Source organism: Vipera berus (assembly GCF_964194415.1).
Source record: "Vipera berus genome assembly, chromosome: 1".
NCBI lineage: Eukaryota > Metazoa > Chordata > Lepidosauria > Squamata > Viperidae > Vipera > Vipera berus.
The window spans coordinates 118685153-118697129 of record NC_138202.1 but is presented as its reverse complement, the minus strand read 5'-3'; the positions used below and the strand labels follow the sequence as shown (position 1 = coordinate 118697129).

The window sequence follows — 11977 nt, the reverse complement described above, 5'->3', positions numbered from 1 at the left end:
TATCTGTTATTTCCACCATTAACGTTCTTCCCTCTTCATCTGCATGGATTTTTTTTAGGATTCATTATTTCTCTCTTTTTCTGTGTGGTAATGTGAAGTGGAATTTTCCAATTTTCAGTTGTTTCAACAGTTTATAGCGCTGTCTCTTAATATGTGTTTCTTGGAGACAAATTATATCCATTTTTAGTTTTTTGTAGTCGTGTAAAAATAAATCATTTTGTAGGGGAGTTCAATCCATTTATGTTCATTGGAAAAAAAATCCCATTTTCCTTCTCCATCTCCTTCAGTTATATTTAGGTTTTATTCTTCTATTCTTCTATTATTATTCTTTTATTCGTCTTGGGAGTTTCCCGATACGCCCATGTTACACCTCTGCTCCGCGAGCTGCATTGGCTACCGGTTGCTCTCCGGGTGAGGTTCAAGGTGTTAGTTATGACTTACAAAGCCCTTCATGGCATGGGTCCGGATTACTTACGGCAACACCTGCGACCAGCGTCAACTTCCCTCCGTCCAGTGCGCTCCCACAGAGAGGGCCTCCTCAGGGTGCCGCCGATCAAAGAATGCCGATTGGTGACCCCCAGGGGGAGAGCGTTCTCTGTGGGCGCGCCAGACCTCTGGAACCGCTTACCGGTTGAGCTCCGGACGGCCCCCGACCTTCGCTCCTTCCGGCGCGATCTTAAAACATTCTTTTTCGAACAAGCTGGCCTGGTCTGACGGGATGGGGTTGGGTTTTTAAAATTAGTTTTTAACTTAATATGTATTGATTTTATGGGCATGATGTTTAATGGTTTTTTAATTTTTGTACTTGATTTTTATTGTGTATTGCCCTGTTCACCGCCCTGAGTCCTTCGGGAGAAGGGCGGTATAGAAATCAAATTATTAAATTAAATTAAATTATTAGTTGTTCTCATCTGTCTCTGTTCTCTTGCTTTTGCCCCTTCTTCTGCCTTTCTGTTTTCTCTTTCTTCCTCTTCCCTTGGTTTGGCTGCTCCTTCTATTGCTGCCTCTTCCTGATTCTTTGTTTCTCTCTCTGCATGAAATTCCGGACTTTCCCCTTTCAAAAATGCTTTGTATTTCTCATAAAATTCCATTTCCTTGAGTGCAGTGGCCCAATCTGTATCCTGTCATGTCCCAGTTAATCAAAATCCCTTCCAACCAGAAGTAAACAGAAAGAAAATCAAACCAATGAGAACAGGTAATAAAAACAGCCTTAGAATTGACAGTGAAGATATCCAAGTGGCAAATAGCATCTGCGTTTTAGGATTAACCATCGACAGTAAAGGAACACGCAACCAAGAAATACAGCGCAGCTTAGCACTCACTAGAGCAGCCATGGAGGCCTTTGAAAGCAGATTCAAATGCTGTGATTTGTCTACACTTCCAAAGTTCACAATCATCAAGCTATGGTATTCCCTGTGACATTCTATGTAAGAGAAAACTGGACTCTGAAGAAGCAGCACAGAAGGAATGTTGACGCCTTTCAAATTTGGTTTTGGAGAAGAAGAATAAGGAGAGCAAAAACAAACAAACAAACCGGTAGTTCATGAAACAAATCAACCCAAAGTTCTCACTCAAGACAAAAAACAACCAGGCTCAAATTATTCCGCTTCATATACATAATGTGGAGATGTAGCTCTCTGGAGGAAAGTGTAACACTGGGAAAAATGGAAGGAAATCACAGAAGAGGACACCCAGCAGCAATGTCAATGGATTCAATTATACGGGGCAAAGAGTACACCGCTGGAGCAAGGACGACATGGGGCTCCTGCATTGTGTATCATCTTTGGACTGCTCTCGCAGTGACGCCGGTGATTCAGACTATTTTTATTCTGGCCTGCCTACCCTCCTTGCCTTGGACACACTTCTTACCATCTGCCTGCCTACCCTCTCCCCTCTCCCTTTGGACTTTCGACATACCTGGGTATCGGCCACGGTGGGAGAGTGGCTGGACTTCTCCATTTGCAACCTCATAGAGGTGGGAGCTCTATGGGGTTTGCCTACCCAGAGGATACCTGGTCCACCCCCAGGAACGGAGTCTCTACCCGTTGTGAGAGAACGGGCTGCGGCCTGTCTTGGGGGCCACCCAACTGAGTGGCAGTGAAGTTGGGTGGGGATCCAGACTTCTGTCATGTTCAATCCTCCCATGGACAACTAAGGGATGCCTATCCTGGACTGTTTGGACTTTTATACTTATGCGGCAATATACGAGTACGCGTTTGTACGCCCTCAGGGGTGCCCCCCTCTCCTGGGTGCGACCTGCCTCCTTAAACGTTGATAACCTTGATGACGGGCCCGAGTTTTGGGTCTCTGAGAGATGGCTGGGCAGGGGCAGGGGCTGTCCATGTAAATCTAGAAAGCCTCTGATTATTTTTTTATCCAAATTTTTTATAGGGCTAGGGAGTGGGGTGGGTGATAGCGGTTGTTTGGCTATGGGGGGTGGCCGATCTACCATGGTTCAGACCAGCCTTGGGTCTGATAGCACGGGGGGAGAAAGGGGTGGCGTTGTCGCCGGGGCTCATGAGCGGGTCGTGGGATTATCAATTCCCACGACGGGGAATGGCAGCAGGCGGATAGACAGGGGGCCGTATCGCTACCGGGAGGGCCGTCCCCGCTATTTGCAAGCGGTGAGGCGCTCCGACCCTCTGCTTCTTCCCCGAGATCCCGGGAGCGAGGATGTGCAGCCTCCTGAGCTCCGGCTGGTGTACCTGAATGCCAGGTCCGTGGTTAATAAAGCTCCCCTCGTTAGGGATTTAGTTGAGGGTGAGCATGCGGACCTGGCTTGCATCACGGAGACTTGGTTGGGCCCAGAGGGTGGGGTCCCTTTGGTTGACCTCTGCCCACCAGGCTTCCGGGTGCTACACCGGCCACGAGCAATAGGTAGGGGTGGGGGAGTGGCGGTTACCATTAGGGAGACCTTATGCCCGCGGGAGACCACCGTTTCTCAGATAGTCGGGTGTGAGTCTCTCTTTATGAGATTTGGTCCTGGGGCGCAGTTGGGCTTGCTGCTGGTGTACATTTCGCCTAGTCGCACAGCGGCAGCCCTGCCCGAGCTGCTCGATATCCTCTCGGGCTTGGTGGTTGAGTTTCCCAAACTTATAGTTTTGGGAGACTTCAATCTACCATCCCTGGGAGGTTCATCTGAGCTAGCTCGGGAGTTCATGGCTTCCATGGCGGCCATGGACCTGACGCAAGTAATTTCAGAGCCAACTCATGAGGGAGGCCACACCCTTGACCTGATTTTTTTATCTAGACGGTGGTTGGATGATCTAGGTGGGGGCTCTCCATTTATTATGCCCCTGTCATGGACCGATCATCATCTCCTGCGGCTGGTCTTCCGTTTTGCCACCCCCCGCCGTGGGGGCACGGAGCCAATTAGATGGTACCGCCCCAGACGCTTAATGGATCCCGATAGATTCCAAGCGGCGCTGGGGTCCCCACCTGCCTCCACTGCTCACAGCTCGGCGGATGCCTTAGTGGAAGCCTGGGAAAGGGCAGCCACTGAGGCACTTGACCGGGTTGTACCCTTGCGGCCCCTGACCTGGCGCAGATCCCAGCGAGCTCCATGGTTTTCCGCGGAGCTCCGGGAGATGAAGCGTCGGAAACGGGGCCTAGAGAGCTGCTGGAGGTCTAGCCGATCCGAACCCGACCGGTTGCGGTTAAGAACCTATATTAGGTCTTATCTCGCAGCGATGAGGGTGGCGAGGTGCAATTACTTCTCCACCCTCATCGCGTCCGCAGATAATCGCCCGGCCGCCTTGTTTAGGGTGACTCGCTCACTTCTTAATCAGGAGGTGAGGGAGGATCCCTTGCAGGGTCGTGCCGAGGAATTTAGTCAACATCTGTCGGATAAAATCGCTCGGATTCGGACCGGTTTGGACTCCAGCTGGGCAGAGTCAGGCGATCAGGACACGGGCGGTCTTGTCAATGTTACCTGGGAAGAGTTTGATTCTGTGACCCCTGATGAAGTAGACAGGATTATGGGGAGGCTGAGCTCCTCCACATGTTTGTTGGACCCGTGCCCTTCCTGGCTGGTTTATGCAGCTAGGGAGAGGACACGAGGCTGGCTCCAGGCGGTTATATCTGCTTCTTTGAGTGAGGGTTATTTCCCCACCGTCTTGAAGGAGGCGGTGGTGAGACCTCTCCTCAAGAAGCCTGCCTTCGACCCAGCTGTTTTGAACAACTTTCGTCCAGTCTCCAACCTTCGCTTTCTTGCGAAGGTTGTCGAGAGTGTGGTGGCGCATCAGCTCCCTCTGGTCCTGGATGAAGCGGATTATCTGGACCCCTACCAATCGGGTTTCAGGCCTGGGTACAGCACGGAGACGGCATTGGTCGCTCTGGTGAATGATCTCTGGAGGGCTCGGGATAGGGGATATTCCTCTGTCCTAGTCCTATTAGACCTCTTGGCGGCTTTCGATACCATCGACCATGGTATCCTGCTGCGGCGTCTCAGGGGATTGGGAGTGGGAGGCACAGTTCTTCAGTGGTTCTCCTCCTATCTCCTGGGACGCTCGCAGTCGGTGTTGGCAGGGGGGCAGAGATCGGCCCCTAGGTCTCTCGTTTGTGGAGTTCCTCAGGGGTCGGTTCTCTCGCCTCTCCTGTTCAACATCTACATGAAACCGCTGGGTGAGATCATTCGTGGTTTTGGAGTTGGGTATCATCAATATGCTGATGATACCCAACTTTTCTTTTCGACCCCAAACCACCCCAGTGATGCCCTCGCTGTGATGTCCCGTTGCCTGGAGGCGGTTCGGGTCTGGATGGGGAGGAACAGACTTCAACTCAACCCTGACAAGACTGAGTGGCTGTACATTCCGGCATCCCGGGACATTCAACATGTTCCATCTCTTTCTATGGGGGGGTGAGCTCTTACCCCCCGTGGATAGGGCTCGCAACTTGGGAGTCCTCCTAGATTCACGGCTTACCCTGGAAGATCATATAGTGGCCGTGACTAGGGGGGCTTTCGCCCAGGTTCGCCTGGTGTGCCAGTTGCGGCCCTATCTGAACCGGGACGCCCTGTGTACGGTCACTCATGCGCTCGTGACCTCTCGCCTTGACTACTGTAATGCTCTCTACATGGGGCTTCCCTTGAAGACCACTCGGAGGCTCCAACTGGTACAGAATGCGGCCGCGAGAGTTGTCTTGGGAGTTTCCCGGTACTCCCATGTTACACCTTTGCTCCGCGAGCTGCATTGGTTACCAGTTGTCTTTCGGGTGAGGTTCAAGGTTTTGGTTACGATCTTTAAGTCCCTACATGGCATGGGTCCGGGATACCTCAGGGACCACCTGCTGCCGGCATCAACTCCCCTCCGCCCTGTGCGTTCCCACAGAGAGGGCCTCCTCAGGGTGCCGCCAGTCAAGGAATGCCGACTGGTGGCCCCCAGGGGGAGGGCCTTCTCTGTGGGCGCTCCGGTACTATGGAACCAACTGCCGGTGGAGCTCCGGACGGCATCAGACCTCCGAACTTTCCGTCGTGGCCTGAAGACCCACCTATTTGAAATGGCTGGTCTGGCCTGACGGGGGATTATGGGTTTTAATTTGTCGTTTTAGATTTGTATTACTGTTTTTAACTGGGCATGGGTTTAATCTTTTTTAATTTTTGTATTGTCTTTTTTATATATGCCCTGTGAACCGCCCTGAGTCCCTACCAAGGAGAAGGGCGGTATACAAATTAAATAAAACTTGAAACTTGAAACTTGAAAGACCAGATTATGGGCAGATCATCAGTGAGAAAAATCTATTCACATGATGGCTAGGAGTTGGCAATGACTTAATGGTACATAATCAACATTTCATGGTATATAATCTAAATTTTATTTTAAAAAATCACAGAAAATATCTAATGAAATCATTGCAAAAGATGTATGCAAAGCTACTTATAGAACTATATAATATATACAGGTGAAACTCGAAAAATTAGAATATCGTGCAAAAGTTCATTTATTTCAGTAATGCAACTTAAAAGGGGAAACTAATATAGGAGATAGACTCATTACATGCAAAGCAAGATAGTTCAAGCCGTGATTTGTCATAATTGTGATGATTATGGCTTACAGCTCATGAAAGCCCCAAATCCACAATCTCAGAAAATTAGAATATTACATGCAATCAATAAAACAAGGAGTGTACATAGAACAATATTGGACCTCTGGAAAGTATAAGCATGCATATGTACTCAGTACTTGGTTTGGGCCCCTTTTGCAGCAATTACTGCCTCAATGCAGCGTGGCATGGAAGCTATCAGCCTGTGGCATTGCTGAGGTGTTATGGAAGACCAGGATGCTTCAATAGCGGCCTTCAGCTCTTCTGCATTGTTCGGTCTCATGTCTCTCATCTTTCTCTTGGCAATGCCCCATAGATTCTCTATGGGGTTCAGGTCAGATGAGTTTGCTGGCCAATCAAGCACAGTAATCCCACGGTCATTGAACCAGGTTTTGGTGCTTTTGGTAGTGTGGGCAGGTGCCAAGTCCTGCTGGAAAATGAAGTCAGCATCCCCATAAAGCTCATCTATGGAAGGAAGCATGAAGTGCTCCAAAATCTCCTGGTAGACGGCTGCATTGACCCTGGACTTAATGAAGCACAGTGGACCAACACCAGCAGATGACATGGCTCCCCAAATCAACACAGACTGTGGAAACTTCACACTAGACTTCAAGCATCTTGCAGTGTGTGCCTCTCCATTCTTTCTCCACTCTGGGTCCTTGGTTTCCAAATGAGATGCAAAAGTTGCTCTCATCAGAAAAGAGGACTTTGGACCACTGAGCAACAGACCAGGTCTGTTTTTCTTTAGCCCAGGTGAGATGCTTCTGATGTTGTTTGTTGTTCAGGAGCGGCTTGACAAGAGGAATACGACATTTGAAGCCCATGTCCAGGATCCGTCTGTGTGTGGTGGCTCTTGATGCACTGACTCCAGCCTCAGTCCACTCCTTGTGAAAGTCCCCAACACTTTTGAATGGCCTTTTCCTGACAATCCTTTCCAGGCTGCGGTCATCCCTGCTGCTTGTGCAGCTTTTTCTTCCACACTTTTCCCTTCCACATAACTTTCTATTAATGTGCTTTGATACAGCACTTTGGGAACATCCAACTACTTTTGCAATTACCTTTTGAAACTTTCCCTCCTTATGGAGGGTGTCAATGATGGTTTTCTGCACAACTCTCAGGTCAGCAGACTTCCCCATGATTGTGATTCCTACTGAACCAGACTGAGAGACCATTTAAAGGCTCAGGAACCCTTTGCAGGTGTTATGGCTTAATTAGCTGATTAGAGTGGGACACTTTGAGCCTAGAATATTGCACCTTTTCACAATATTCTAATTTTCTGAGATTGTGGATTTGGGGTTTTCATGAGCTGTAAGCCATAATCATCACAATTATGACAAATCACAGCTGGAACTATCTTGTTTTGCATGTAATGAGTCTATCTCATATATTAGTTTCTCCTTTTAAGTTGCATTACTGACATAAATGAACTTTTGCACGATATTCTAATTTTTCGAGTTTCACCTGTAGGAGCTAGAGAGGATCCTGGAGATCATTTTAGAGTTGCCTTCCAGCAAAGGAGAGTGCGCCACCCAAGTAGGCAATTCCTAACAGTACAGAGTCTCTGACTATAACCCACTTTCTATATGTCAATCACTCAAATGCATAAGGACAGCTGTCCTGAGTCTTGGAGATCTGACTTGTTCTGCAGATTCCAAGGCATAGGTTTATTTTGCAAAGACAGCCAATGAAAACTGTGCACTAACAGGTAGAAACTGAAGCACCTTCAGATTAAATACATTTTTCCAGTGCAAGTAATCTTTATACTCACTGTAACAAAAAATAATAATAATTGCTGATTACCACCTGAGGGCGGCAGTACACTCCCCAAAAACTCCAGCAAGCAAGCTGAAAGACCCTAGCAAATATAAAGACGCCTTTCTGTGCTGCAAGACCAGATATCCATCCCAAGGAGTCGTTTTCTGGAGCCCATATCTGACTGCTTAAGGATTTTTCTCTCAGGAAAATACAGTTTAGTCGCAGGTAAGAGGGTCTGGCTTAACAGTCAGGAATGAGAAAGAAAAAAATCTAAGTAATGCATCATTTCATAATTGAGGTGGACAGAGGGAATAATGCAGTATTATAGCACTAAAGTGGTTATTAGGTATGGTTTCAAAACAAGGGGAAGACAAGCATGCGAAAGAACTACCAAAATTTGGAAAGGTTAACTGGCATGTTTAGTAGTATTGTTGTAGAAATTGCACATGATGTGTGTAGTCTGGTGTTTTTTGTTTTGTTTTTCTTTTGGTTTTTTTTAAAGCAACTTTCAATTTTTACCCAAACAAATTTTAAGCAAGGGTTGAAATTGGGATTTTTTTGCATGAGAAAAGCACTGTATGCTCTATGGAAGAATGAAGTCTATCTTGTCTTCATTGTCTTTTTTTGATGAACATTTGTAGCTGAACTTACTTTCCACTTTTATTTGCAGAAAAAGGTACTTATGACAAAAGCCAATCTCACACTGGTGTATGAATTCATCCTGGTTGGATTTGCTGGGTCTCCAGAATTACAGAATCTGCTCTTCATTTTCTTCCTCACAGTCTATTTCATTACCTTGCTGGGAAATTTTGGGATGTTTCTGTTAATCCAGATAGACTCTCGGCTTCACACCCCCATGTACTTCTTCCTTAGTAACCTGTCATTACTGGACCTTTGCTATTCTTCTGTGGTCACCCCAAAGATGTTGATCGATTTTGTAATAGAAAGCAAAACCATTTCCTTAAGGGAATGTGCAGCACAAATGTGGTTTTTTGCCTTCTTCGTGGCTGCTGAATGTTATCTCTTAGCTTCCATGGCATATGATCGGTACGTAGCTATTTCTAATCCATTGCTTTATACGGTTATTATGTCTAGGAAAACCTGTCTATTACTCTTAGTTCCACCTTGTTTTGCCGGACTATTAAATGCCATGACACATACAGTTATGACCTTCCAATTAACTTTCTGCAAATCCAAGATCAATCATTTCTTCTGTGATATCCCTGCTGTTATATCCCTCTCCTGCTCTGACACACAAATCAACAAGATGGTGCTATTTATCATGTCCTTCACTCATGGCACTCTCAGCAGCGTTTTTATTGTTATCTCCTACATCTATATTCTTTGTGCCATCCTAAGGATCCAATCTGTGGAGGGCCAGCGGAAGGCTTTCTCCACCTGTTCCACCCACCTCACTGCTGTTTCCATCTTCTATGTCACCCTCTTCTTTATATATGTGCGGCCCAGCCATAGCTTTCTACCAGAGCGAGGCAAGATGTTTTCTGTGTTTTATACTGTGGTGATCCCCATGTTGAACCCACTGATCTATAGCATAAGGAACAAGGAGGTACAAGATTCTATAGGAAGAATGATCAGAAGAAAAAGACTTTCATGAACCTTGAGCTAGTCTCCTAAGTGATGAGTTCCATCTTTGTCCAAAAAGAAAAATAATGATTTGAATTGTATGACTGCCTTTTAATTTGTAAGCTGTCTAGGGTTGCCTCAGTTAGATAGGTGGCATCTTCTATTTAATAATAAAATAAAATAAATAAAATTTAGATTTTTTGCTTTTAAAATACAACAGGTAAGCTTTTAACAACAATGATCATGCGGAATAAAATTTTATTTTGTAGTAGCTACAAAACAGTACTGTGGAATCAATAAAATTAATCCTGACCTTCTATGATTGCTAATTATTTTTGTTGTAGATTAAAAAGAAATCATTTTTCTTATTCCACCACCCCTGTATTAATTAACTGTACTCTTTTCACTCCTGAGGGATGAGCACATACAGTTTTACACAATGTTCCACACAGAATGTTGTATTTATCCTGGCAGAGAATCACAGCCTTCACACACCTAGGAGCCATGGGTCTAGGGGACAGAAATGTCTGCCTTCAAGCAGAGGTTTAAAAAAGGTTTATTTCCCTTTTAGATGTTCAAAGATGACAGAGTCTCTTGCAAAGTTGGAGACCTTATGGCCCCCAGAATCCTCTCAAAGTTTCCATTGAATGCAATGGAAAGCTGACAGATAAATGGCAAGTAAAAATGTTGGGCATATTTTGTTTCATTTTAACATAAAGTAAATGAAATGTTAACAGGGACGCGGTGGCTCAGTGGGTTAGGACGCTGAGCTTGTCGATCGGAAGGTCGGCAGTTTGGCGGGTCGAATCCCGAGTGCCGTGTAACAGAGTGAGCGCCTGTTACTCGTCCCAGCTTCTGCCAACCTAGCAGTTCGAAAGCACGTAAAAATGCAAGTAGAAAAATAGGGACCACTCCGGTGGGAAGGTAACAGCGTTCTGTGCGCCTTTGGCGTCTAGTCATGCCGGTCACATGACCACGGAGATGTCCTCGGACAAGCGCTGGCTCTTCGGCTTTGAAACGGAGATGAGCACCGGCCCCTAGAGTCGGAAACGACTAGCACGCATGTGCGGGGGAACCTTTACCTTTACCTTTAAATGAAATGTAACAGAAGTTCAGCAAGGAGCGGCATCTGGCTTATCTTATCTGGGCACAGAAGTTAAGCAAAGTCAGCCATGGTTACATTTTGGATGGGATATGTTAAATAGCAGGTTCTTTGGCACAGGAATGAAGACGAGGTAGCTGAGTACAGGGAAACTCATATTTTATTTCGTGCAGAATCTGTACTGGCAAATGGCTGCAACTAGCCGCAATATATAGTCTAGCCCCTAGGTGGCAGCCAATAGGTTTGAAGCAACCATTGCTGCCTAGGAATAGCCAATTATAGCACTGGAGACTTGTAGTCTGGGTTGCTGGAGAGCCGTTAGCTGCTCCAGCAACCCACGTGGTATTACTCATGAGACCAGTACATTACACCCCTCCCCTCTTAGATCAGACAATATTAACACAATTAGTCTCAATGCAATTATCAACACTCATTATCAAAACATACTAAATAAAAGTAATAGAAAAAAACAACCCATATAGGTTACAACGTTATTAAACAACATCTGAATGAATAGGCTTCAAAGATAGCACATTTAGACAGTTATAGCAGTAGTTTCTGTAGTATAGGTTACAATGTTATTAAACAATGTCTGAATGAATAGGCTTCAAAGATAACACATTTAGACAGTTATAGCACTAGTTTCTGTAGTTTCTGTAGTATTGCATACAGCAATACAACAATATTATAGCTCTTTATTTTACAATGTAATCAGCGAGATATGAAGAAGGCTTGTGTGCCCTAGTGCAGGGTTTTTCAACCTTTTCAGAGAATGTACCACTTTTAGGATATAGTAATATTTGAGTACCACCAGTTGTCTAGCAGGTGGTCATGGCTGGCTCAATGCCACTCACTGGACACAGCTGACTTGAGACATCTGGGTCGGAACAGAACAAGTTGCACTGGCTAACTCAATGTGAGGACAACTCAGTGCCCCACAAACTCCCTGCCTCCCCAAACTGCTAGCAGCCAAGCACATGTACACGCACACACGCGCACACACACACACACACACACACACACACACACACACACCACATTCCAGGTTTGGGGATTTTTATTCACAGAGGAAGGAGAGGGCCATCTCCCAAAGCCCAGGTATGATTGGCAATTTGCTAGCTCAGATATGGATACAAGTCTCCAAGCTTGGAATGTGTGTGTGTGTGTGTGTGTGTGTGTGTGTGTGTGTGTGTGTGTGTGTGTAGCATGCTAAAGAGATGTTCTTTTCCCAATCCCAGACATCATCTGGTGCCCCCTCACGGCAAAGCAGGAGGTGGAGGACGTTTGCAGGAAGCAGTTTCCTCCGAGTCCAACTTCTGTCTTGACAGATCTCTAGAGAGCAAGAGGAGACAGCAGGGGAGCAGTGCTCCTGGGTGCTGCACAAGGGAGGCTGGCACTTCTCAAAAGGGAATTCTCATATCTAATCGTGTGTGGTAAGGATGCTGGCTTGTTTTGTTGGGGCAGTCTTCCTTCACACAGTTCCCCTGCCACCCCTCC

The 11977-nt window shown here is 46.3% G+C and overlaps 1 protein-coding gene across 1 annotated transcript; it reads left to right on the top strand.

The window, feature by feature from the left end:
* Positions 1–7963: 7963 nt before the first annotated feature.
* LOC308660014 (olfactory receptor 5G9-like) lies at positions 7964–9409 on the top strand (the record flags this gene model as incomplete). The annotated part of the gene is made up of 1 exon (XM_081314219.1): positions 7964–9409. The coding sequence occupies exon 1, from the start codon at positions 8477–8479 to the stop codon at positions 9407–9409; it is 933 nt and encodes a 310-aa protein (XP_081170345.1). The 5' UTR covers positions 7964–8476.
* Between the last annotated feature and the right edge of the window lie 2568 nt (positions 9410–11977).